Source organism: Branchiostoma floridae, chromosome 4 (assembly GCF_000003815.2).
Source record: "Branchiostoma floridae strain S238N-H82 chromosome 4, Bfl_VNyyK, whole genome shotgun sequence".
In the NCBI taxonomy this organism is placed as follows: Eukaryota; Metazoa; Chordata; class Leptocardii; order Amphioxiformes; family Branchiostomatidae; genus Branchiostoma; species Branchiostoma floridae.
Genome location: NC_049982.1, coordinates 18,938,486 through 18,965,117, shown reverse-complemented (window position 1 = coordinate 18,965,117; position 26,632 = coordinate 18,938,486). Strand labels below are relative to the sequence as shown.

The 26,632-nt window shown below is 40.7% G+C and overlaps 1 protein-coding gene across 1 annotated transcript; it reads left to right on the top strand.

The window, feature by feature from the left end:
- The first annotated feature begins 219 nt into the window (after window positions 1-219).
- Window positions 220-26,632, top strand: LOC118413607. The gene is made up of 16 exons (XM_035817134.1): window positions 220-295; window positions 585-793; window positions 976-1,137; window positions 1,736-2,921; window positions 5,806-5,826; window positions 7,397-7,567; window positions 7,784-8,029; window positions 8,276-8,407; window positions 8,787-8,981; window positions 9,424-9,551; window positions 9,917-10,040; window positions 24,466-24,673; window positions 24,967-25,133; window positions 25,349-25,492; window positions 25,845-26,013; window positions 26,359-26,632. The coding sequence occupies exons 1-16, from the start codon at window positions 220-222 to the stop codon at window positions 26,594-26,596; spliced, it is 3,576 nt and encodes a 1,191-aa protein (XP_035673027.1). The 3' UTR covers window positions 26,597-26,632.

Genomic DNA, 26,632 nt, shown 5'->3' with positions numbered 1-26,632 from the left:
ATCAACTTTATTTTAGGCTAAATTAGATATAATCGGTATTCAGTATGAATATTCTAACGGTATATCTATCATATGCTATGTTTCTGTATTTACCCTGTAGACGATCAGACCACAGAAGGTGCGTTTGTTTGGGGTGATGGCTCTACATTGGCTTCGACTGGTTATACAAACTGGAAAGCAGACATCAGCACCATTAACGATGACCTCAATGATTGCGTAATGATTGAGAAGGCTGCTTCTAACCAGTGGTCCCCAACATACTGTGGAAGCAGAATGAGCTTCGTGTGTCAAGCAGGTAGGCGTATGTCAAGTCGGATTACTAGTCTTCCCTTTCCGGGGCTGTTTACTGCCCCTCTCCTCATAATCACTCTAGGGGCCGAATGTTGGGCGAGATGTAATCAGGCTAGATATTATTTCTTAAACCGACATAGCACACGCTTTCTACATCCTTGATTTTATATGATTCTAATTGACAACAACGTCTAACTTTTACTTCTACTATATTTTCCATGCTTGTGACTTTTCCATCCCTGATGGACGTTCTAATACTTTATCTACATCAAATGCTGTGTCTTACTCCTAAGCATGCCCGACTGGATGGAGACTTCACGAGGGTTATGGCGTCTGTTATCTATTTGCGCAACAAGACGACACCTTCGGCGATGCCGTTGACAAGTGCGCGTGTTCTGGGGCCAGGTTGTTTCAGCCCAACATTCCGTCCGCTCAACACTTCGTGCTGGACATCATGGCAACTGACGGACTGCAATCTTCCTGGGTCTACCTCTCTGACCGGGTTAGTAGTATTCATGCGAGCCTTGGCCATACACAAATTATAGACCAAAAGGGTTCTGCATAATGTACTGAACTTGTGCATGGCATATATTTTACATATGTATATATGCATAACTTATAACATCCCTTATAAGTCGACATCACAAGTTCAGCTAATCATCTATTGCTATCCCAAATGCACAGGAAACCGAAGGCACGTTTGTGTGGGGAGACGGTACTGAGTTGGTAGTGACCGCTGAGAACTGGTTCGGTGGCCACCCAAGTGTGACCAACACAGAGGACCGGGACTGCGTCAACTTTGCGAGGGGTGCGGATTATAAACTAAAGGTTCAGGACTGTGTGTCAGTAAAGCGTCATTACGCCTGCATGAGAGGTAATAAAACGTCTCTTAGAATCAAGTCACCAAATTTATAACCCCCCATCTATTTATTTACTCATGAACACTTAATCAACATACACGCACAGCATACAGATAAAGGGTCTCTGTGTGTAGGCCTTCCTATAGATCACTCTGAGCAATCTCTTCTCTGTTAATTGATCACATTAGACTGGAACTTCCGACTATTGGTCGTCCATTCTTCAAAATGTATCTAATGGGCGATAATGGTATACCCAAATATGACAACAACACTACAATGGTAACGAAAATTAGCAACATTTCTTAGTGACGAAGTACATGATGTAACAGATGCATCTACTATAACGTTGATGTCACAGAAAAGTTCAATCTTACAAAGGATTTGTGATGATTAATTTCAGGTAGATACAACGCTGAATCAACAACCCACAAACAACAAACAACGCAAGTCACCACCATTCCGACCACAATAAACCCTACTACAACACCACCAGTAGATGCGGAAACTACCAGGCAAGACACCACCATTCCGACAACAGTAAACCCAACTACAACACCACCACCTGTATATGCGGAAACTACTAGGCAAGTCACCACCATTCCGACCACAATAACCCAACTACAACACCACCACCTGTACATGCAGAAACTACTAGGCAAGTCACCACCATTCCGACAACAATAAACCCAAGTACAACACCACCACCTGTATATGCAGAAACTACTAGGCAAGTCACCACCATTCCGACAACAATAAACCCAAGTACAACACCACCACCTGTATATGCAGAAACTACTAGGCAAGTCACCACCATTCCGACAACAATAAACCCAAGTACAACACCACCACCTGTATATGCAGAAACTACTAGGCAAGTCACCACCATTCCGACAACAATAAACCCAAGTACAACACCACCACCTGTATATGCAGAAACTACTAGGCAAGTCACCACCATTCCGACAACAATAAACCCAAGTACAACACCACCACCTGTATATGCAGAAACTACTAGGCAAGTCACCACCATTCCGACAACAATAAACCCAAGTACAACACCACCACCTGTATATGCAGAAACTACTAGGCAAGTCACCACCATTCCGACAACAATAAACCCAAGTACAACACCACCACCTGTATATGCAGAAACTACTAGGCAAGTCACCACCATTCCGACAACAGTAAACCCAACTACAACGCCACCACCTGTACATGCAGAAACTACTAGGCAAGTCACCACCATTCCGACAACAATAAACCCAAGTACAACACCACCACCTGTATATGCGGAAACTACTAGGCAAGTCACCACCATTCCGACAACAGTAAACCCAACTACAACGCCACCACCTGTATATGCAGAAACTACTAGGCAAGTCACCACCATTCCGACAACAATAAACCCAAGTACAACACCACCACCTGTATATGCGGAAACTACTAGGCAAGTCACCACCATTCCGACAACAATAAACCCAAGTACAACACCACCACCTGTATATGCGGAAACTACTAGGCAAGTCACCACCATTCCGACAACAATAAACCCAAGTACAACACCACCACCTGTACATGCAGAAACTACTAGGCAAGTCACCACCATTCCGACCACAGCTGCAGTAAACCCAAGTACAACGCCACCACCTGTATATGCGAAAACTACCAGGCAAGATACAACCATTCCGACCACAAGAGTCGCAACTTCAATACAACCAGTAGATGCGGAAACGCAAGTCACCACCATTCGTCCTTCGCCATTAAAAACAGGTAAATTGGCTCATTATGCAACTATGTTACCTCCGTGAAAGGTGGCCACTTGCTGGTGTCCGATCTGTTTAGGACGTCTAAGAAAGGTCAGGGCTAAGCCTTATTGGAGTTGAACCTAAGCATGATAAATCCTAAAGATGTTACTTAGGAAATGTAAATAATTAAGTCCTAAATAGTTCACTGAGTCTGACGTATGAGATTTGCGGTTATTTATCAGTTAATACAATCTAAGTAGATTGAGTGGAAACATAACTCCAAAGGTCATATGCAGAGGTCAGAATCAGATGTTCTATCTCCTATACATGTACAGCTTTCATATTTCTAATGTTGTAAGGCAAGGGAGTCTTTTATCCAATTGCTGTTCAGTTTCTATGTCACAGGGCAGATTGGAATACAGGGGAATTCGGAATTCTCCGAGGAGAGATTGGAATTGCAATCTCTCCTAGGTGAATCTGGAATTCTGTTTGCATTTATTTGTTGAAACTTGCAATTGGTGTAGTTGTATACCAAGTTCTACATGTTTCCACTTGTAAAAACGCTAAATCATGCAAATTATCTTACAAATCAGGGTCTTATTGTAGCCTTCTTTGCTAAGATGATACTAATATTTTGGACAACTTCTGTTATTTATTTATACCATGTTATTTGGGTACAGAAGCTCATTAGCTAACATAACTTATGCAAATGAGTACCTTATCTACGCTATCATTGAGAATCATTTATAAGACTAGAAAGGCCGACATTTGCTTAGGAGCAAATACAGCATATTGCAATCCATCTTCATCCTTGCAAAAATCCCAAAATTCAACAATTTGAAGTAATGTTTGCTCAAAGGGAAAATGAAGTACTGTGGGTACTTGTCCTACACACCTTCATCCCGAATTCTAGGTCATTTGGTTTCAGGATAAGGGCATAGGAGCCAAAAATATACATTTTTTAGTTAAAAATGGCTAAAAATCCCAAAATAACTCATTTGATAAGTGCTCTATGAAGAAAGTGTTGATGGGGTCCTGTTGTCATATGTCCAATTTACCTTTGTACCAAATTTCAGGTCATTTGGTTTACATACAAGGGCATAGAAGCCAAAAATATACATTTTTAGTTAAAAATGACTGAAAACCCCAAAATAACTAATTTTTAAGTTATCTATGAAGAAAGTGTCAATGGGGTCCTGTGAGCATATGTTCAATGCACCTCTGTACCAAATTTCAGGTCATTTGGTTTCTATACAAGGGCATAGGAGCAAAAAATATACATTTTTAGTCAAAAATGGCCAAAAACCCTAAAATAACTCATTTTTGGAGCAAACATTGAATAAAGCATTGATGGGGTTCTGTGGTCATATGTCAAACACACCTATGTACCAAATTTCAGGTCATTTGGTTTTAATACAAGGTCATAGGAGCCAAAAATATACATTTTTAGTAAAAAATGGCCAAAACCCCTAAAATAACTAATTTTTGAAGTGATCTATGAAGAAGGTGTTAATGGTTTTCTGTGCTCATACGTCCAATGCACCTCTGTACCAAATTTCAGGTCATTAGCTTGTAATACCAGGGCACAGGGGCCTAAAATATACATATTTTGTCTAAAAATGACCAAAAACCCTAAATATCATAAATTCTAAGGCCTCTATCAAGAAAGTGAAAAAACTGTCTGGGGGTATTTGCTATTTCTACCATCCTGCCAAATTTCAGATCATTTGGCCCAAAGATGAAAAAATTAATCCCATTTGAAGATTTGACAGGAGAAGAAGAAGAAGAAGAAGACTAGAAAGGCCGACATTTGCTTAGGAGCAAATACAGCATATTGCAATCCATCTTCATCCTTGAAAAAATCCCAAAACTCAACAATTTGAAGTAATGTTTGCTCAAAGGGAAGATGAAGTACTGTGGGCACTTGTCCTACACACCTTCATGCCGAATTTTAGGTCATTTGGTTTCAATATAAGGGCATAGGAGCCAAAAATATACATTTTTTAGTTAAAAATGGCTAAAAATCCCAAAATAACTCATTTGATAAGTGCTCTATGAAGGAAGTGTTGATGGGATCCTGTTGTCATATGTCCAATTTACCTTTGTACCAAATTTCAGGTCATTTGGTTTCCATACAAGTGCATAGGAGCAAAGAATATACATTTTTAGTCAAAAATGGCCAAAAACCCTAAAATAACTCATTTTTGGAGTAAACAATGAATAAAGCGTTGATGGGGTTCTGTGGTCACATGTCAAGCGCACCTATGTACCAAATTTCAGGTCATTTGGTTTTAATACAAGGGCATAGGAGCCAAAAATATACATATTTAGTCAAAAATGGCCAAAACCCCCAAAATAACTAATTTTGTAAGTGATCTATGAAAAAATTGTTGATGGGCTCCTGTGCTCATGTGTCCAATGCACCTCTGTACCAAATTTCAGGTCATTAGGTTGTAGTACCAGGGCACAGGGGCCCAAAATATACATATTTGGTCTAAAAATGACCAAAAACCCTAAATATCATAAATTCTAAGGCCTCTATCAAGAAAGTGAAAAAACTGTCTGGGGGTATTTGCTATTTCTACCATCCTGCCAAATTTCAGATCATTTGGCCCAAAGATGAAAAAATTAATCCCATTTGAAGATTTGACAGGAGGAGAAGAGACCAAGGAAAAACAATATATTGCAATCCCATACTGTAGTATGGATTGCAATATAACAACCGTCACGTCATAAATATTGATATACTTTGGGGGAATGTAACAGCTTGATTTAGTTCTGAAGAGACTTTAATAGAAAAAACGTTTTGAAAAGTATTCCTGTGAGTTACGCTTTGTATGATATTGTTATCAACACAGACAATGGACTTTGAGTTTGCATTCATTTGTATTTTTTTGTTCATCTTTTAGGTACTACGCCTTGTGCACCAGGTACGGCACGTTGTTCATCTTATTCTTGTACATGTACTCTAAATCATAAGATACCTCTTTCCCGCCTGGTTTTCTTTAAAACGCTTTGAATTCATAACATATGTACATGTCACGTTTATCGCGGAGAACTGCATGCATACATTATCAAACACTATACGAAGTTGTCCCATTATTTGTCTGTTTGTTGATCCTTGGTTGACCAGGCTATAATTACCTTTGCCAGAATGGCTAAGGTTATGTTTTGGGCTTGTGAGTCTGTCTGTGTGTGTGTCTGTGTGTCTGTTAACAGCATAACTCAAGAAGTCTTGGATGGATCCCGATAATATTTGGTAGGTGGGTAGGGGTCGGGAAAACGAAGGTCAAGTTCGATAATGGGCCCCCTAGCGGCTTGCTAAGGTACTGCAGCAGAACCTCAATTTTTGATATCTCGTGTTCTGGACATGCTGTGATCATGATTTTTGAGTGGTAGATAGCCCTCGAGGCAGAGAGTAAGTGCTGTGAGTTTGGGCCCCCTAGCAGCTTTTTTGGAACTGCAGGCGCCGGTTTCCTTTCAAACTTTGGATGAGAATAACTCTACAACGTGTTGACGGATCGTCATGATTTTTGGTATGTAGATAGAATGAGTGATGACTTACATAATGGTATACTAATTATGCAAATCAGCAGCTAATTTGCATAATTAATGAGGAAAAATTATAAATCCACTTCATTCCATGATAGGACTTTCAAACTTGTCACATATGTAGCTGGGAAGGAGAGAAATGTCGACAGATATCAATTATGCAAATGGTGACCTCATTTGCATAATTAATGAGAAAATATGAACATGTTGACGGATCATCATGTTTTTTTTGTATGTAGGTAGCGTAAGTGAAGACCTACATAATCAGATAACAATTATGCAAATCAACAGCTAATTTGCATAATTAATGAGGATATTTTATAAATTCACTACATTCCATGATAGGGCTTTAAAACTTGTCACATATGTAGCTGAGAAAGAGAGAAATGTCAATACATATTTATCATGCAAATGATGATCTCATTTGCATAATTAATGAGAAAATATTAACGTGTTGACGGATCGTCATGATTTTCGGCATGTAGATAGCCTAAATGAAGACTTATATAATGTGATACTTATTATGCAAGTTAACAGCTAATTTGCATAATTGATTAGGAAAAGTTCATAAATCCACTGCATTCCATTATAGTACTTTCATCAAAGTTGTCACATATGTAACTGAGAAAGAGGGAAGAGAGTAAGAGGTGTATTTAAAGACTTTGAAAGAGAATAAGTCAAGAATGGATCAAAGGATCATCATGATTTTTGGTATGCTGATAGCTTAAGTAATGCTTGATACAATTTGATATCAATTAATTGTAAATTGGTATCTAATTTGCATAATAAATGCCGAAATTTTATAAACCAACTCCAAGCATTTAATTATAAAGAAAATGAAATGAGTAACGCATTTGTCTACAGACATCATTCTACATAACAAATTATTTGGCAAAGGTATGTGTTCGTGGAACTCTAGTTCTTCTAATGATTACTATTTTCTTCCAGTTAACGGAGGCTGGTCCGTAACCATTGCTTGGTTCAGGTTCCGTTTTGGGCGTTGGGGCGTGACGGCATGTTTTTTCCTCCGTGTCTGTAACAACCCGGCTCCGCAGTGTGGCGGAGCACCATGTCAGGGAAGAGCAATTTGGTATCTCGCTATCATCATCAGATGTCCAAGTTAGTCTATTTTCTTTTCATGTCAGTAAATCATCGTTACATATTTTGGAAAATACTTAATTTGTGTCCACCTCTTTCGTCAATTTTCTCTTGTATAGCATAATCTATAACCGAGAAAAATGGTGTAGAGTGCAATGGATGGATTCCCTTCGAACGAACGTGTGCAGAGGAAAGCAACCATACATTGACGCAATTATTTTCTTTCTTTCTCCACAGATTTTATAGTGATCATCATCATCCGTGGAGACCCACACTTCACAACCATTGACAACAAAGACTACACCTTTAACGGCCTTGGAGAGTACACGCTGGTTAACGCACTGGATGGGGAATTTCTTGTCCAAGGCAGGACGAGAAAGGCGATTGGCTCTAATGGTTTAGAAACCAACGCCACAGTCCTCAGCGCTGTTGCTGCCAAAACGTCTAATTCGTCTTCTGTTCAGGTTAACCATGAAGAGGGTGGTAAGACTTTTTAAATGTCAGATGTAAGGTGCAAGGAAAAGAGCATACTACTGTTACCTTTGTCACCTCTTTGTTCCTACATTCCTATTTGATCAATTTTGATGTGCGTATTGACTAGTACGCTTTTAGTGCTTTGCAAAATACCTCTATAGTACTTTATATATATTAGATAGTACTTTTCCGTTGTTATCTCTTTGTTCCTACTTATAATGTATACTTTTATTCATTTGTATGCTATATCCTCAGAGCTTCGTCTGTATGTTGACAACATCTTCACACCGGAGTTTAACGACCTTGCGGCAGAGGAGTTCTTAATCTTCACTGACGTTATGATCTCTAAAGGAGCCAACGGATCTGCAGTTGTCGAGTTCACATCAGGTAATTTCTGCTCTGTTGGAATACTAAGTATATTGTCGGATCTTTCTACATGTATATGAGTAAATTTCCATTCTACAAGGAATTCGTATCAAAAGGAATATACGACTCTGCCAATCTGTATTTAGAAAGATTGAAATACAGTTTTACAGTAGGAAAGTCTAGCCGCTCAACAAATGTGTCAAAGGGTCCGTTGAAAAGTTTAAAGCCATCACAGTAAGCGTTTGCATTCTTAAACACGCCTAGCTAAGCCAACAAAGTCACTGTTTAAAATGTCAGAGATCTCATATTAAACCTCACAGGGCATAGTCACTTAGTGCATGTACCAGGTTAACGTGTACATTTTGTAAAACTTGCAAATCGCCCCACTCTAACGCCACAGGTGCCAGACTAGAAGTTTTTGAGAAGGCCGGGATCCCTGCTTCGATTATACATCTTCCGAATGACTACATGGGCCAGACGAAAGGGCTGATGGGAGTTTGGAACGGAGACCCGGATGATGACTTCACCCGCCCGAATGGAACGATCCTCCGTACCAATGCCACTGACGAGGAAATATACGACTGGGGACAGCTTTGTGAGTTCAGTTCCTTCCGTTGATAACTCTGTAGAAATAAGGTTGAAATATTTTGCAGCCGTCATCCGCATTGCCATGATGGTAAGAATTTATTTCAGTTGTTTTTGAACTGCCGCCATGCCATGTATGTGAACATCAAACATAAAACGCTCTCTCATTGAACAATGTTCATGAATTAGCACGTCCAGTCATACCTGCTACGTAAAAAAAACAGCAATCATAAAAGCATTTATCATTTTTATTTGTTTTCAACAGATATCCCAATAACAATGATTTAATCAAATATACTAGATGTGTTAAACTTTATAGTTACATTTTGAAGGATGGTCTGAGATAGGACACCTTGTTCAAGTAGTCAATTGGTCGATTATGGTGCTTCAGTTGCTTCACCTTTAACAAGGTGGTAGAAATGTAAAAGATATGTTGACATCATGTTGAACAGGGGAGATTACTGAAGCCGAGAGTATCTTCTACTACGGAGACCAAACGTACGCTGATTTTCACGACCAGGACCCGTCCTACCGCCCCATCTTCGCGACGATTTTTGATAATCCTGAACTTGAACAAGAGGTAATTAACTAACTGACCGACTTGTTTCGCGTGCCCTTAGCAACCATCATATCTTGGTATTTGTAAATAAAGAAACTTTTATAGTATAATGGAGATTTTCTTCAAGAATGCTTCAAAGATTTTTTTACTACTAAAGGATTGGAGGTTACAGGTTGTATGATCCATTTCAAATAGAAAAGCCACCTGAATATGCAGGACGTCTATGATTATAAATGATTTGCCTTTCCAAATTAAGATTACAGTCAACTTGTTACTTTTGTGCAGGTTTCTACGTTGTATCTGTGGCTGGGGTATGTGTATCTAAGAATGCTGCCGAATGAAATAATACGATGACTGAATAAAATTGACTGTGTTTTCATCCATAGGCACTGGGTGTCTGCGGTGACGACAGAGAATGTCTGTTTGACGCCTCCGTCACCAGAAATGTCAACATTGGGAAAGCGACCATGGAGGCCAAAGAGCAAAGCATCAGGATTAGCGAAGAACTTTGTGAGTTGCAAATCATGGTGTGTTAGGGATTGAAGCCTTTTCGAGGAACCCATATATCCAGGTTTAAAGGTATAAAGCAGCAGTCGCGCAAGCAATTTTTTTTCCATTTTTTTTCTCTAGTAAATTCTTCTCCGATCATCGAAGGCCCCATCAGTCTTGACGTTACTGTTGGAGAAGTCGTGACTTTCTCCTTCACTGCCACCGACCTGAAGGGTGACCCTGTCACGGTAGCTGCGGAAACCCTTCCACCGGGAGCAACATTTGAGTATAGCGGCGGCACGGCAACAGTCACGTGGAACGTAGTCGATTATGACAGACCGGTCATGAGGTTAAGATAATAATGCACATTACGCCAACTATGACCTCCCAAGAATCCCAACCGTTCCCAATCATGGTTGGGTTGGGAATCGGTTAGGAGCAAGGTCTGCTGTGGTAGGCAGTGTCAGTCGGCGATGTTGGCTCAGTTCAGCGAAATGTTTCAAAATGTTTTAATCATTCGGGAGTGGACTCGAGGTCAGAAATGGGTTGGGACACCGTTGGGGATCGATTGGGTGTCTGCTCCGGCAGTAACTTCCAACCACGCCACAACCATTGCGTACTTACTTCCAAACTGGTCGCAAGCAGTCAATCTTTAGACTAAACCTCGCCGATTCCCAACCGATGGGACTAATACCAGAACATGTGCCAATAACTCCCGATTTGATACGCAACCAAAACAGTAGACTGAGAACCAGAAAGTATGGCGCCAATTTGGCAAGTATTGATCATTTCACTAAAGCTGAAAATGACCTCTCTTATGGAAATCACTGGTTATGCTACTTTTGATTCGTGATTAGGAGGGATGGCGATCTGTTGGGAATCAGTCAAGAGGGACTCGGTAGTCTGCGGCTTGAAGAATAATTGAAAATGATCGTGAGAAGTACTGTTTCGAAAGCATTCGGGGCTCAGTTGGGGCTAGGTCATCACCTTGTTGTGAAATGGTTGTAAAATGGTTGTCACTCAAGAAAGAGGAGACCTAACTCTAGTCCGACTTCTCCCAACCCACTACCAATCTCAGCTGACTAGTAGTCGGGTGAAGGAGTGGGGAGGGTCCTGAACGTAATGCAATTGTAATGTAGTATGAAGTTTAAATAATATCTAAAGACAACTATTTCACCCCTATCCAGTTGTAGAAATGGAATGTGTAAAAAGGGCATAAGCTATCAGATTGTGTATCGTAGTCCACATTGCTATCAATGTACAAAATATTCTATCAATATATATTCATTCTCCCCTTACTGTTCGTTTATTTGTCTTGTGCTACATCACCATTAGTTTCACTGCGACCAATGCCCGTGGCCAGACCACTCTCTACATCCCACAAGTCAACCTGTGTAAATGTCAAAACGGCGGCGATTGTGACTTTGGCAGTCTGGCTGCAGGGGAGGATCCAGACGGAGATCTGCGTGTGGTCGAATGCCATTGTCCACCTGCATACATAGGTAGAGTCTCCACTACTTAATTTTTTATCGTCATTATACATTGTCTTATGTTCAAATACATCACAAAACTTTTCTTTGTTCTGGTAAGAATTTTTTTTTCGTTTAAGACCATTCATGTTCAGAATACAGTTTTCAAGGCCAATTCACACAAGTTTCTACTTCAGGTTATCATCATTATTCGATATATATGTGTATAATCATAAACGTGTGACAAATTTCTCGCAGGTCAGTTCTGCGAAGACTTTAACGAGTGCGTGGCCGGCACAGACGACTGTGGAGAAAACGCCGTGTGTGTGAACGATTTTGGAGGGTATCACTGTGAATGCGAGCCTGGCTTCTATCCCAATCCTGGTGGCAAGTCGTGCCGAAGTAAGACACTTCAACGTAAATAGAACCGTTGAAAATTTATAAATCTACCACCAATAAGACTGAAACTCAATGACCTGTAAGTGACATAAATCTAAATGGGCCCACCTGAAAAAGCTAGCTACCAACGGAACGGCACCCTGCCACTGTTTAGTTAATAAATATGGTGTACAGGCCAAGACAGGTCAATTAGCGATACGTGCCCACTTACTAGTACATTTTTTTAATATGTTATCATTCTGTAACATGGTACAGGCTGTTATATAAAAGCTGACCAATTATTGCTTTCCTAGTGCACGATTTGTTTTGTCTTTTTGTGTATCAGACAGGTTTCTCTTCTAGACATAGTGGGTCTAGGTCTGAGCGGATCATATATATGGTGACCCGTGAATGAAAAGATAAGTCAGATGTTCAACAATGAATCTTGTCTGTCTCCAGACTGTCCTTATGGATACAGGGGATACAGAGGTAACTGCTACCGCTTCTATGGCGGGAAGAACGCTCAGACCTACAGCGGTGCCAGACAGGTGTGCCAGGAGAACGGAGGGGACATCTTCATGTGGAGGAGCGGAGCTGCTGTCGCTAGACTCAAGAAGAAATTGAAGAGGTTAGAATCTTTGGTTCTGTCAGTTTTGAAGCGAACTGTTTGAAAAAAAGATACTAGTAGTCCATGTCTTAAAGAGCTGAGTGTACTGAAACATACATGTACATCTTGGCATCAATTAGCTAAATAGCCAGAATTGTTTTGAAATGCTTTTGCTAGGTAACTGCTGAAACACCATTGATAGCTGTGTATAAGTGAACCTGCAAGGAATTTAAGTCTTGGGGTGGAATCGTGTCCCTCAACGTCATCTTGTAAAAACGAGTGATGCTGTGATCATAATAAAGTATACGGCGTGACTTGTAGATGTCTATTTCAGCGATCACTCCCCAAGTCTGTGGGTAGGCCTGAGTGATGAGGACCTGGAGGGAACCTTCCTGTGGGCTGACGGCCTGGCTTTGGACGGGAACGGCTTCACCGACTGGTCTTGGGACCAACCACACAACACGGCTGAGAAGGACTGCGTCGTCGCACGGAGGGTCCACCGGTACCGCTGGAAGGTCGTGCCCTGCAGCTACAGGAGGGCCTTCATCTGTCAATCATCACGGGCTCCGTGAGACAGGCGTGGCCTCAGCAGTCCCATTCTTTCTTTCTGAAGGTCGCCCTTTTTTGCAGATATGCATTTGCCCAAGGAATATAGGATTAAACTTTGGAATAAGATTGGATTGATATCCGGAACAATTGGCTTTCATTTAATCTTACTGGAAGCCTACCGGTACATGTAGAGCCGAAGAGAGCACAGACCCTTTAATGAACAAAACGTTGGTCCGTATAAGACATAAGCGTATAGCCACACATAGCTCTTCAGTTCACTGGTGTAATAAAACATGTATTTTCACACCACAAAGAAATAAATCTGATAGAGCAAACTAGTCTATATTCTAAATTGCCAGAGTTTTGGACTATTAAAGTGCCGTCAACGTCTAGGTAAAACCTCTAACTAGATTGAATTCTTTCTTTTTAGATATTCTTGATTTTGTCGATGTAGGTTAGACATCCAGGTAACAAGATATGCCAAAAAGTAGTTACTCAAGCAACTGGATATGGTTTAGGAAACGGTCAGACGTTTTGGATAGAATCCACTATCCTTCGTCAGTGTCACTGACAGGCCTCCAGTTTCCAAAACCATATCCAGTATCCTTCGTCAGTGTCACTGACAGGCCTCCAGTTTCCAAAACCATATCCAGTTGCTTGAGTAACTACTTTTTGGCGTATTCTTGATTTCAATGAGTTGTAACATCATTAGACATTCATATACAGTGATAAAAGCCAATCTCCAAGCAGATATAGGATACAGCCCAGTCTCATTCGTCTTCCACTCTTCTCATTCTCAACCTTTTCTTTCAACTTCTTCTCAATCGCCCCCTCTCCATCTTCTCCCTCTCTGCTAAATCAGTCTCACTGTGTGTTAGGAACGTGTGCTTTTGTACGTCTCTACGCAGGGAGCACATGGTTCGATCTACATCTGCTTGGAGATTAATAATATGCAGCTGGTCTGTTCTGTCCTTTTCAATTCTCAGATATTAACGTATATACTGCGCAATGTGACATTGCTGTGCTTGTTTGAATTAGTGCAAAGCATTAAAGTATATTTTTGGTGTGAGATCGGAAGCATCATATACATGTAGAAATAATCATTGATTTAAGACAAAAACATAAACTTGTGTAGTTTTCCTAGAGTCGGCATATTTGATCTAAAGTTGTAAGATTAAAGTGTAATATGTGTATTGGAAGGTGGTGTAATCTTATGTATGAGACATTATCAAAGATTCAAAATAAAAATAAAACTCTATGGAATTTTTGCATAACTTGCACATAGTTGGCATATTTACTGGACACGTGTAAAATTAGAAACATCATATAATTATGTAAAAATAATCCGAGATGAATAGATAGAAAAGTAGACATATGTAGCATTTACATAATAATTCAGCACATTTCAGGCATTGTAGGATGCCACGCTTTGACTGCTTCCAAAGGCATTGGAATCTTTTGGGGATTTTGTTTCTGGTATCTGCAATAAAATTCTTTAAAAGAAACACAAATACTGGTTATATCTTTTACTTGAAAGGAAAAAAGTCTTACGGTCAAGTTGGGTCTGTACCAGTTACATATTTTGTACAGATATCCAATACAATACAGCCATGTGGGAATGAATGGCTGAGCGAATGCACGTATGCAGGCACGAATATGTGGCTGAATGACTATGAATGAAAGAATAAATGTGCACAAGTAAACGGAACTGGTAACAAAAGGCTCCACGGGGGTATGTAGAAATTATTTTGCAGACGGTCTTTCCTGGAACTGCAAATCTAGCACAAGCTGGCCATTTTTTGACTGGGTGTCACCTGACGTAATCGATAAGGATTGCGATGTAGTGGGAGCGCGGCAAAAATGGCGCGAAATTCAAATTGCTCATAAACGTGATCGATTCGTTGGAGTTTAAAAGTTACCAAATAAAGGAATTGCAGTTTGTCTAGTTTACTTGTCGAACAGAAATCATTGCAGTAACAGGACTGAAGTTTTAGAAACCGTTTTTGACACACTGGAGACAAACGATTAATTTACAATTAATTTTGTCATTTGATCTGCTAAGTCGAATATCAATCAGTAATCTAATCTGCTGACGTCCTGGAAGGCACCTGTCATAGAATATCCCGATGTAAACAAAACAACGATCGCTCGTATTAAGGTCTGACTCTTGCATCATGGTCTCGATTTGAGCTTCTGATAAATAAAGAAACTTTTAAGATCCAAACAAAAACAGCACTTGTTGTAACATCAGATCTGGGGTGCCTATCATGGGGATGACGTCACAGTTTCTTTGACCTTCATTTCCAGTCACCAAGGACGTTACCACAGGTTCACACTGAAATTGTGCGTTCGCGGGGATTTGATTTCGCGGTAGCGGGAAAATGGACTTTTCGCGGTGGTTTTAATTTCACAGTAGCACCATGCACTGTAGCCTCTTACTGTTATGGAAAAATGTTCGCGGTGGTTATAAATTCGCGGTGAATCGGCCGCCGCGAAAACCGCGAACATTAATCCACATCGAACATTTCTGCATTTACTATTTCATAGAGCCTACTTTATTTGTTATAGGGAGGAAAGGGTTTCTGAGGGAGGGGTAGACCGTAGACGTGAAAACATATTTGGAGGGAGGCCGTGAGAATGTTTGAGCATTGTTGTTGTCATTTCTGGTACATGTATATCTTGTTTTCGTCCACGCATCATGTGACCCCCACACACCCAGCCCAACTTATAATTGGTTCACTCTTGACTGCATTGCAGACAACTACAACTGTTTACAGAGAGTTTCTGATCATTCCCTTCCCCTCAACCATTCCGATTACTGGAAGTGTTTTGGGTCAACATTATAGACATAACTAGGTACTACATTTATGGTGAAATATTGAACATTGCAGCGAATTGCAGAGTTTGGGCAAGGGTTGATTTTGTGGAAGTAATCCATGTCAATCACGGTTATTTCACGATGACCTTAATAATAATACATGGATGACTCTATGAGGAACAGCCGGCGGCATCCAAATTGTACCAGGTGTCCCAGATAAACTTCAGAAACCTTATCACTTGAGTTACGTTATAATGTCAGGGACATATTCGTTGTAAAACACTGTGCTTTGGTATCACTGTGTTTTAGCTCAGCATTGTAATCAAATCACACGAGCTTATGTTAAAACTTTGAAATGTTGCAGGAATTGCAGAGTACGGGAAAATGGTTAATATTATGGAAATAGCCGTGTCAGTCTTCTCTATTTCATGATGACATGCGTGACTCTAGAAGGAACAGCCGGCGGCATCGGTACCATCTTGTGCAAGGTGTTCTTCATAACCTCCAGTTACCTTATCACACCCTAATCACATGGGCTACATCAAATATGTTTCGTCATGAAGCAAAACTGGTTTGGAGTCTATTTTAAGCGTGTATTTGCTACATGTTCATAAGTGGATTCGACCGTAATCGTGCGCACATCTTGACAAACCACGCTCTTCTGAAAACATCGCAGACTTTCCTCCGGAGAAGAAGAGAAGAGAAGTCGCCATGCTGAAGGCATCTGTCTGTGCGTGGGTTATAGCTCTTGCTGTTCTTGGAGGTAGGGACAGTTCCTCTAAAACTCTAAACTCGGTATCTGAACATGATAGAAAGTCTTGAGTATTATTCAACACTGATGGAATTACATCCATCACATAAATGCTGATGTTCCTGTTAGTCAGTTAGTCTTGTGCAGACTAGACTTTGTCATGGTATACGTATACTTCCCAAGCAGGGGTTCGGTTCCGACTGTTTTTGGCGTTTTTGTCTGGTTTTCTATTCTGTACGTTTTCTTCCTGTCCGCTAGGCAAGCTGCCGGGTGGACATGAAGAAAACAGTACAGAATAGAAATCCATGTTGGCTGGTGGCCATGAAGGAACAGTACAAAATAGAACGCCCACAAAAGTGCCTAAAAGCGCCAAGGAAAATAACAATCTTAACCTCTTGGAGATCCAAGGAGGTCCCCTCCAAAAACTACAGTTAGGAGACTGCCGAATCGTCTCCTCCGGACTTTTCTGTGGACTGAAAGTTCAGAATTTGGTAATGTAGGAGGTAATTGTCGCTCAGAGGAATTGACAAACAAGCTATGGAAGTAGTATGTGAGACGTTATGAACTCGGTAGACGGTACCTTTTCCTCAATTGACCATACACAGCTAGCGACCTTGGCGATGCACCGCGCTCTCTGCGCGCTCTGACCAATTATAGGTCCTGGAGAGAGCGCGGTGAGGCAACTTCCCGATTCGTGAATGGTAATCTGAGCGCCTTACATACAACTTTTTACGGGACTAGCAAGAAGCATTTTTACGGGACTAGCAAGAAGCAAAAATGCATATAAAGGAACATTTTGATTGCAAATATACGGCAGTATCGTGATAAAGGGTAAAAACGGACGTCTCGGCGTTATTTTGGTAAAAACGGAAAAAAGGAGTGCACTACTTCGGGTTCGAACCCAAGTCTAAAGGGGTAAACCTTACTCTCCAAGCAGAGGTTGTGTCGCTTACGTAAGAGGAGCGCTGGTGTAATTTTTCCGACTACTACTATAACGTTATCTACGCGACTCAACCTCTGCTTGGAGAGTAGGTAAACCTAATCAATTACGCCAGGCAGCTCCACAGACTGGAGAGGGCTTGCTTGTACACTTAAAGTGACGGCGCGTGCTAATAGACATTAAAAAGTCTACGACACGACTCAGCAGTTCAGGGTTTTAAAAGACGACAAAACATACAAAATTCGTTTAGTGATCTATCAAGTCTTGAGTATCTCATAATAAAAGCTGCTGAAATTTGCTTTGGGTCGCACAGGGAGCGCAAATAGGTCTGTCACCAGATTGCCTCAACGGGAGCAAGTTTTTTTTTAGTTTTCGGCGCTCGCGGCGCGCCCTGGCCGACTTTTGGATACAGCGAAAGCGCCATCTAGTGGACAGGGGCCGTTAGAGACGTCGAGACGCCCGTTGGACAACCGCCAGGCTCAACTCATGGGGACCATTCGCGTAGTAAGCGAATCACAGGGCCAATTTCTATCATCCATTCCTGGATAGCCTGTTGACCTCTTTGTACTTCATATCTTGATTTGGATGCGTTCCTTTGATGCAATGGCAATATTTATCTTAAGTAGAAAAGTGTATTGCAAAGACTTGGTGATTTAGTAGTAAATTAGTACTCTCCAAGCAGAGGTTGAGTCGCGTAGATAACGTTATAGTAGTAGTCGGAAAAATTACACCAGCGCTCCTCTTACGTAAGAGGAGCTATATCTACGCGACTCAACCTCTGCTTGGAGAGTAGTGATTTAGATGCCCAGTGTTCTTTGTACTACAACCTGTAGGAAAACAAACTTGTCACAAAACAACCATTTGATGTCCATTGATGTGTACAGATATAATGAAGACGAATGTCAGATGACGTGCAAGTAATTATGTGTCATTTTCTGCCTATTGTTGAAAAGAGCGCGCATATGGACCCAAAGTTCAGAATGTGACCCACTTGACCCGTTGGTAAATTGTGGTTCTTACTTGCAAACATTGAGCCACGCATCCATTTAGCATCAGGCTCTTGCCTTAAAATGTCAGATGAAGAGAAAAAGCAACTTTCGAATCTTCTCTCTACTGTTACAAGACCGGACATGAAGAGGATAAATCGGTATGTGGTGAGACTTAGAGTGACCGCTTGTAACCCTGCATGGATACAGGTTTAGGCGTTAACATGTTACAAGGGTCGCATGTCTAATTGCATGATATTCAAAACGACCTTTTGTAAGATACACAGCTGTGTATGATGACACATAAGCACGTCATGCGACATTAATCTTCATTATGGATGCACGATAAAACGATACAACAATATAATTATCAAAGGCCGGCCATGTGTCCTCTAGTTAAGCAAACGAATGTGTTTTTATCAAGGGATTAAAGTTTTAATTTTGGCCTGTATGTCTGTATGTCTATAAGTAAGTCTGTCAGGTTGTCTTTCTGTGTGTGTGTGCCTCTGCAATTCCATACACACACACATATACATACATACATACACACACACACACACCATACATTGTTGACTTCCAATAGACAGCTTTCAGAAGCACTGTGTGTGTACATGATATCTACCAAAAGATTCTCTTCCAGCGGTGCCACTGTCTAGTAAGTTTTTAGCTAGTCAGGCATAAGTGTTAGCGTTACCTGTTTTTATTGTAACAACTATTTTATTCTATTACTGTATATACATGTTCATCTTGTATTGTATATTTATATGTCTGTGGCCACGATACCAGCCATTCTGCCTAGTGCTCACAGTGTATTGTCTTGTTACAACCTGAATAAAGTTAAAGTTTGTTGACTTCGTCCGCAGTGTCACAGTCACTTTGACACACTTTGTTACAGTGCAAGGTCGCAAAACAATATAGAGAAATATTGAAGACTACACAAACCAGAATATACATTCTCTTCCCTGTTTATGCAGTTATCAATTATGAATTACTTGAAATCATTGTGTGGAATCATCCGTAAGTTGCTGTACTTAAAGTATAGTATGTAATTGATTATAACAATATTTGTGACCTTAAAGATATCATAGGTTGCAAGTGATGAATCGGATACGAAAACAGTTACAAATTGAATGTAATACACACGAAGCCAGACTACAGCTACTCCGTTCCAGTTGAGCATATTATGGTCCTCCTTTCGAGTGACATGGTCGAGCAAGAGAAGAGAACAGAATCAATGCAAAGACAGCACTGGTTATCTCATCTAAGGTCAAAGTTTTTCATATAAGAAAACGTATTGAGAAAATGGACGTATTGTAATAAGAATATATTTTAGTGTGTTTCTATATATCACCTACCCTGTTTTTTGTTGTGTAACGTTGTATATGAATATTGTATTTCCTGCCTGTAAACATGTCCATGTGCAACATTAACCTCACTGAATCTTTTGAAATCGTAACAAACTACCAAGTCCTACCGCTGAAGAAGCCACACCTTGTGAAACATGTCTGCGTTTGGGCTTGAATAAACTTTATGAACCACGCGTTGCTCCAGCGTTTTTTTTTGGGGGGGGGGGCATAAGTGTGCATGGTTGACCTGGGTTTGTACATACTATAGGACTCTATATTGTTATAATGTACACTTTTATCATGTTACAAGTATCCTCTCCAAAATAGATAATGGATGGAATAAAGCTGGCACGTGCTCACGAATCCTGCATTGCATTGTACGTTAACAATTTCTTCTAACAACATATATTCTAATCGGTTACAGGTTGTTTCGCAACAATGTCAGTTCGCAACTGTCAGTTCGCAACAAGGCAAGTCTTTTCGCAACAAGTTACAAGTCGTTTTGCAACATTTGAATGTTATAAGTCTTGATAGCCTAATATTTTTGGGGGGGGGGGGCATAAGTGTGCATGGTTGACCTGGGGTTGTACATACTATAGGACTCTATATTGTTATAATGTACACTTTTATCATGTTACAAGTATCCTCTCCAAAATAGATAATGGATGGAATAAAGCTGGCACGTGCTCACGAATCCTGCATTGCATTGTACGTTAATCAAGTTACGTTAATAATTATGTTAGGAATACGATTTCTAATACTATCAGGCTATCAAGATTGATAACATTCAAATGATGCGAAACGGCTTGTACCTTGTTGCGAAAAGACTTGCCTTGTTGCGAACTGACGGTTGCGAACTGACATTGTTGCGAAACAACCTGTTACCTTCTAATCCATTCAGCTGTATCAACGGTAGATGCAAATGCTGGACTGCAAACAGCCATAATGCCGACGGTCATGGGTATGTATAGTCTTTATAAACTTTATCAATAAGCCAACAGCTGATAAACTCGCCACAAAAAGTTTGGAATATCAATTTCGGTTGATCGTATTTCCATTGTTTCTGCATTAATTATATATCGGTAGAAAGCTTGTATGATGGTAGCAAACTCATTATCATTGTTAAATTATGGAACACGCGCTAGGCCTGCTTACGTGAGTAAAAAAAAATGCCCAAATTTCCCCCGCTTCTGTTATCGTCCTGGTGTTATGGCCGCGGGTGACTATGATTCAATTTTTTTAGGAAAGCGAGTGTAAGGAGCCCCGGTAGAAATCAGATGGCAATAACGTACCTTGCTTGATTCTTATTCTCTCAATATTTTTTCTCAGGCACTCAGCCGAGCGTGCCAGGTAAGACACGTTATGCAACATATTCTTCTGATGGACCATAAACTCCTTCTGTTTCGCAACGTTCCTAGAGAGAACCCATTCTCATTACATCCGTTATCGGTATCTATCAATGCTTCAAATGAAGAAAAACATAGATACATACAAACGCTACCCAAAACATAACCTTCTTGGCGAAGGTAAAAATGTTGCAACTTGATAAGATTGTTAATTAACTTTCAGAACAAGCAGTTTGGTCGCCATGGATTGTCACGATCAGGTTCGGTTTTTGGCGTTGGGGCGTCACTGTTTTGATTTTCCGTCGGATCTGCGACTGCGAGACTCCACAGTGCCGTGGAAGCTCATGCTGGGGACCATCAATTGTAACTGAACGAAGATGGATCCGCCCTCCAAGTAATTCATCATTTTCTGGTTATCTAGAAGTCTTTATAGGGTTTAATTTTGCTAATGGAATAATTCCTGCATATCGTACGGTAGATCTGTGTTCAGAATGTTGTCAAATACTGTTGTTTCTCAGATGTGTTGTTGCTGAACATACGATTCTTGAGTAGTGTAGATTCATTGTATCATTGTATCATGTTGTATCATTTATTGTGACCTGTACTGAACCCAGTGGGTATGAATGTACAATAAAGGTCTTCATTCATTCATTCATTATGAGTTTAGTGACTAATACCTGAAAGTGAATAGTTGTTTCTTCTCAATTATCTCTTGTTTATCATGATTCATGATAACTGAATATAGATCGACTAAGCAGAATGCGGCAAGATGCAATGGATCAGACGGTACATAGTCAGCTTTAGAAGGGACAAATTCATGATCAGGGGAAAGTAACAATATGCAACGGACCGGGCTATATCCTTTATTTCTGTACAGTATTCATTTGGATCATCATCATCTTTGGAGACCCACACTTCACAACCATTGACGGCAAAGACTACACCTTTAACGGCCTTGGAGAGTACACACTGGTTGACGCACTGGATGGGGAATTTCTTGTCCAAGGCAGGACAATAAAGGCGATTGGCCCTGATGGGGTAGAAACCGCCGCCACAGTCCTCAGCGCTGTTGCAGCCAGGACATCCAATTCCTCTTCTGTTCAGGTTAACCATGAAGAGGGTGGTAAGATTTTTCAAGTCAGATATATGCTTTCACTTTGTAGTTTGTTCCTTCTTTTCTGTTTGATCTACAATCTAACATTACTCATTAGTCTTCCTCTAGAGCACGTAAAGATCCTTAAACTTCGTGTAGAGCACCTCTCTTAGATTAGGAACACCACATTTTGTTTTGCAATTTTTGTGTAACGTATATTTATATTTGTATTTGTATATATATACACATACAGAGTTTCGTCTTTTTGTTGACAACATATTCACACCGGAGTTCAACGACCTTTCATCAGAGGAGTTTTTAGCTTTTACTAACGTCATGATATCAAAAGGAACGAACGGATCTGTTGTGGCTGAGTTCACATCAGGTAATTTTTATTTGGTAGCAATACATTGTTGAACATTCTTAGATTTATGTGTAAATTGAAATCTAAAGGAATGTTAGATACTATTCTGTCAATTTGTATTTGTTTGTTTGCTTGACCTTAGTTTATTCCTGATTTGCGGGCAATATTTAAAATGAAATTGCAAGCATTCCCATGGAAGATTCGATGTACAATGTATAAGCCCCCTCCAATGTGTGTCAATACCACCCCAAGGCTCATTGGTAATTTAGAACTAATTATGAATGCAGTTTTGCGATATGAAGGTTTCGACGAGCACCAAAGGTGTCAAACGCACGGTTCGCTCCTTTAGAAACCCATCGAGTAGCTGTTTCCATTCTTCAATACACGTAGCTTCTTAAGAAGTCAGGATACTGCTTGGACCAAGTAAACGTGTAAATCCGATACAAATCCCCACATTCGAACTCCACAGGTGCCAGACTGGAAGTTTACGAGAAGGCCGGGATCCCTGCTACGATGATGCATCTTCCGGGTGACTACATGGGCCAGACGAAAGGGCTGATGGGAGTTTGGAATGGAGACCCGGATGATGACTTCACCCGGCCGGATGGAACGATCCTCAGTACCAATGCCACTGATGAGGAAATATACGACTTTGGACAGCTTTGTGAGCTCAGTTCCTTCCGTTGATGAATTAATTAAGCCTGTAAATTTTTTTCAACGTTTTGCTGCAGATAAACATCATTTCTGTTGAATAACGATGAGCAATATATAGTAATAATTCTATTTTGTAAATACATATCACAATATTTCTAACAATAACGTACGCAGCGAAATCAACTAAATACTTGCCATGGTCTATACCTTGAAGGCTGATAGGATACCCTGTACAAGTAGTTTTAACTTTAATTTGTTGCCTATGATGTGCTTTAGTTACATTGCCTTTAACTAAGTGATAGAACTGTAAAAGATATGTTCAATTCCTGTTTACATCATGTTGAACAGGGGAGATTACTGAGGCCGAGAGTATCTTCTACTACGGAGACCAGAATTACGCTGACTTCCACAACCAGGACCCGTCCTACCGCCCCATCTTCGCGACGACGTTTGATGATCCTGAACTTGAACAAGAGGTAATCGACCGACTTATTTTTCGTATTATGTAGCAACTCATATGTCTTGGGGTTTACAAATCAACAATAATATGGAGATTTTTTGGGAAGGCTTCAAAGATTTTTATTTTATTCTAAATGGGTTGGAGTTTACAGTTTATATGCATATGAGCCATTTCAACAGTAAATGTGACATCAAATCATTGTGACGCTTTTCTTTTTACAACGTCTCAAATATTCAGTGAATCACCTGGAGATTTGAATTAATCGGGAGTTTTCTTTATGAAAAAAACAACAACTACGATATGCACTATGTAACATCAAAAGAAACGTTTGCAGGTTTGTACGATTTATCTGGGAGTGAGGTAATGCCGCCGACTGAACCTGATCAAATGGTAACTAAACAGACTTGACTGTGTTCTCATCTATAGGCTTTGGGTGTCTGCGGTGACGACAGAGAATGTTTGTTTGACGCATCCGTCACCAGAAATGTCACCATTGGGAAAGCGGCCATGGAGGCCAGAGAGCAAAGCATCAGGATTAGCGAAGAGCTTGGTGAGTTGCGGTTAATCCTTATTATGCATTGCGCAGTCAATCCTTATAACCAGTGTGTGTCATTACTTAAATCGTTCTCGACTATCTCCAAGTATAAAGAAGTCACACAAAGTAATGCTTCTTTTCTTTCTTCAGTGAATTCCCCTCCAATCATTGAAGGCCCCATCAGTCTTGACGTTACTGTTGGAGAAGTCGTGACTTTCTCCTTCACTGCCACCGACCTGAAGGGCGATCCTGTCACGGTAGCTGAGGAAACCCTTCCACCGGGAGCAGCCTTTGAGTACGGCGGCAACACGGCAACAGTCACGTGGAGCGTAGTCGATTATGACGGTCCGGCCATGAGGTAAAAAAGATACTACTTTAAAAGAGTACTCAAGAGTGTATTGTTGGCCTAACTGCTGTCACGGTAACATTTATACTCAATATCACATCTTCGGAACAGAAGTTGCAATAGAAATCTATTGATAGATGTATATTACGAACTCAACATTGTAATTGAAGTAAGTGCATGTACTTTTATACATATATGTATGTACATGTAGCAGCCATGCAATACAAAGGCACACCGTTTTCACTTGATTGATCTTTGATTTTGTTTATTCCTTTTTGATTTGTCTTACCCTACATCACAATCAGCTTCATCGCGACCAATTCCCGCAACCAGACCACTCTCTACATCCCACAAGTCAACCTGTGTAAATGTCAAAACGGCGGCATATGTGACTTCGGCAGTCTGGCTGCAGGGGAGGATCCAGACGGAGATCTGCGTGTTGTCGCTTGTCTGTGCCCATCTCCATATACAGGTAGGTCGCGTTCTGTAACATTTTTGCCATTGTCACAGTGGTCTTTCTTATGGAGTTTTACTTTTCCCAGTCCTGGAACAAACTTGTGTTTGTATTGATTTGCCGTTTCTGGCCTTTTACGTTTGGATGACAGTTTAGTTTTCCAGACGAGTTTGAGTTTCTACAACAGATTATCGTTCTTAACGTGTTTACAAATTTGTTCCATATGGATCCAGGTCAGTTCTGTGAAGACTTTGACGAGTGCGTGGCCGGCACAGACGACTGCGGAGACAACGCCGTGTGTGTGAACGAATTTGGAGGGTATCACTGTGAATGTGAGCCTGGCTTCTATCCCAATCCTGGTGGCAAGTCGTGCCGAGGTAAGATAGTCTAGGGTAAATAGAGCATTGCTTGTACTGTATGTACCCTTCCATGTTACCTGAATTAGACCACAATTGACCAATCTAGCTAGAATGGTCGACAGAGAAAAAAACTCAATTTTTGAAAATGCCAATTTGTTATTATTCCGTAACATGCATGGTGACGACTGTTTTACTAATCATGAGGATGACCAATTGTTGCTTTCCTGGCACACGATTCATATGTTTACTTGGTTCTATAATTGTCATAATGCACAGGCCTATTGGGTGACCATAAATGGTGACGCGTGAATGAAAAAGTGACAAAGAGAGTCAGATTCTAAACAATGAATCTTGTCATGTCTATCTCCAGACTGCCCCTATGGATATAGGGCACATAGGGATGACTGCTACCGCTTCTATGGCGGGAAGAACGCTCAGACCTACAGCGGTGCCAGACAGGTGTGTCAGGAGAACGGAGGGGACATCTACATGTGGAGGAGCGCCGCTGCTGTCGCTGCACTCAAGAGGAAACTGAAAAGGTTAGAATCTCTGATTCTGTCGTTTTGTAAGCGAATTGTTCAAGAAATTCTAACAGTCTATGTTCAAAATGCTAGTCATGGAAAATAATTCTTCCTTGTGAAATTGATCAGTGCCATAAGTTGCTTCTTTAATTTGGGAGGAACTGTCAACGTTTATGTGTACAAAAGAGGCATCTTGAAATAGATTAGTTTGACGACAAGAAATAAATAAAATCTTATGCATAGAAACACAATTGTGATAAGAAAAGAGACACTGTAGATATCATGCACGTGTGCTATAAAAACGACGGTAGTTATAAAGAAGTATACAACGGCGTGACTTGTAGTTGTACATGTCTATTTCAGCGATCACTCCCCAAGTCTGTGGGTAGGCCTGAGTGATGAGGACCTGGAGGGAACCTTCCTGTGGGCTGACGGTATGGCTTTGGACGGGAACGACTTCACCGACTGGGATTGGGACCAACCGCACAACACGGCTGAGAAGGACTGTGTCGTCGCACGTAGGGTCCACAGGTACCGCTGGAAGGTCGTGCCCTGCAGCTACAGGAGGGCCTTCATCTGTCAATCACCACGGGCTCCGTGAGACAGGCCTGGCCTCAACAATACCTCTGATAGAGAG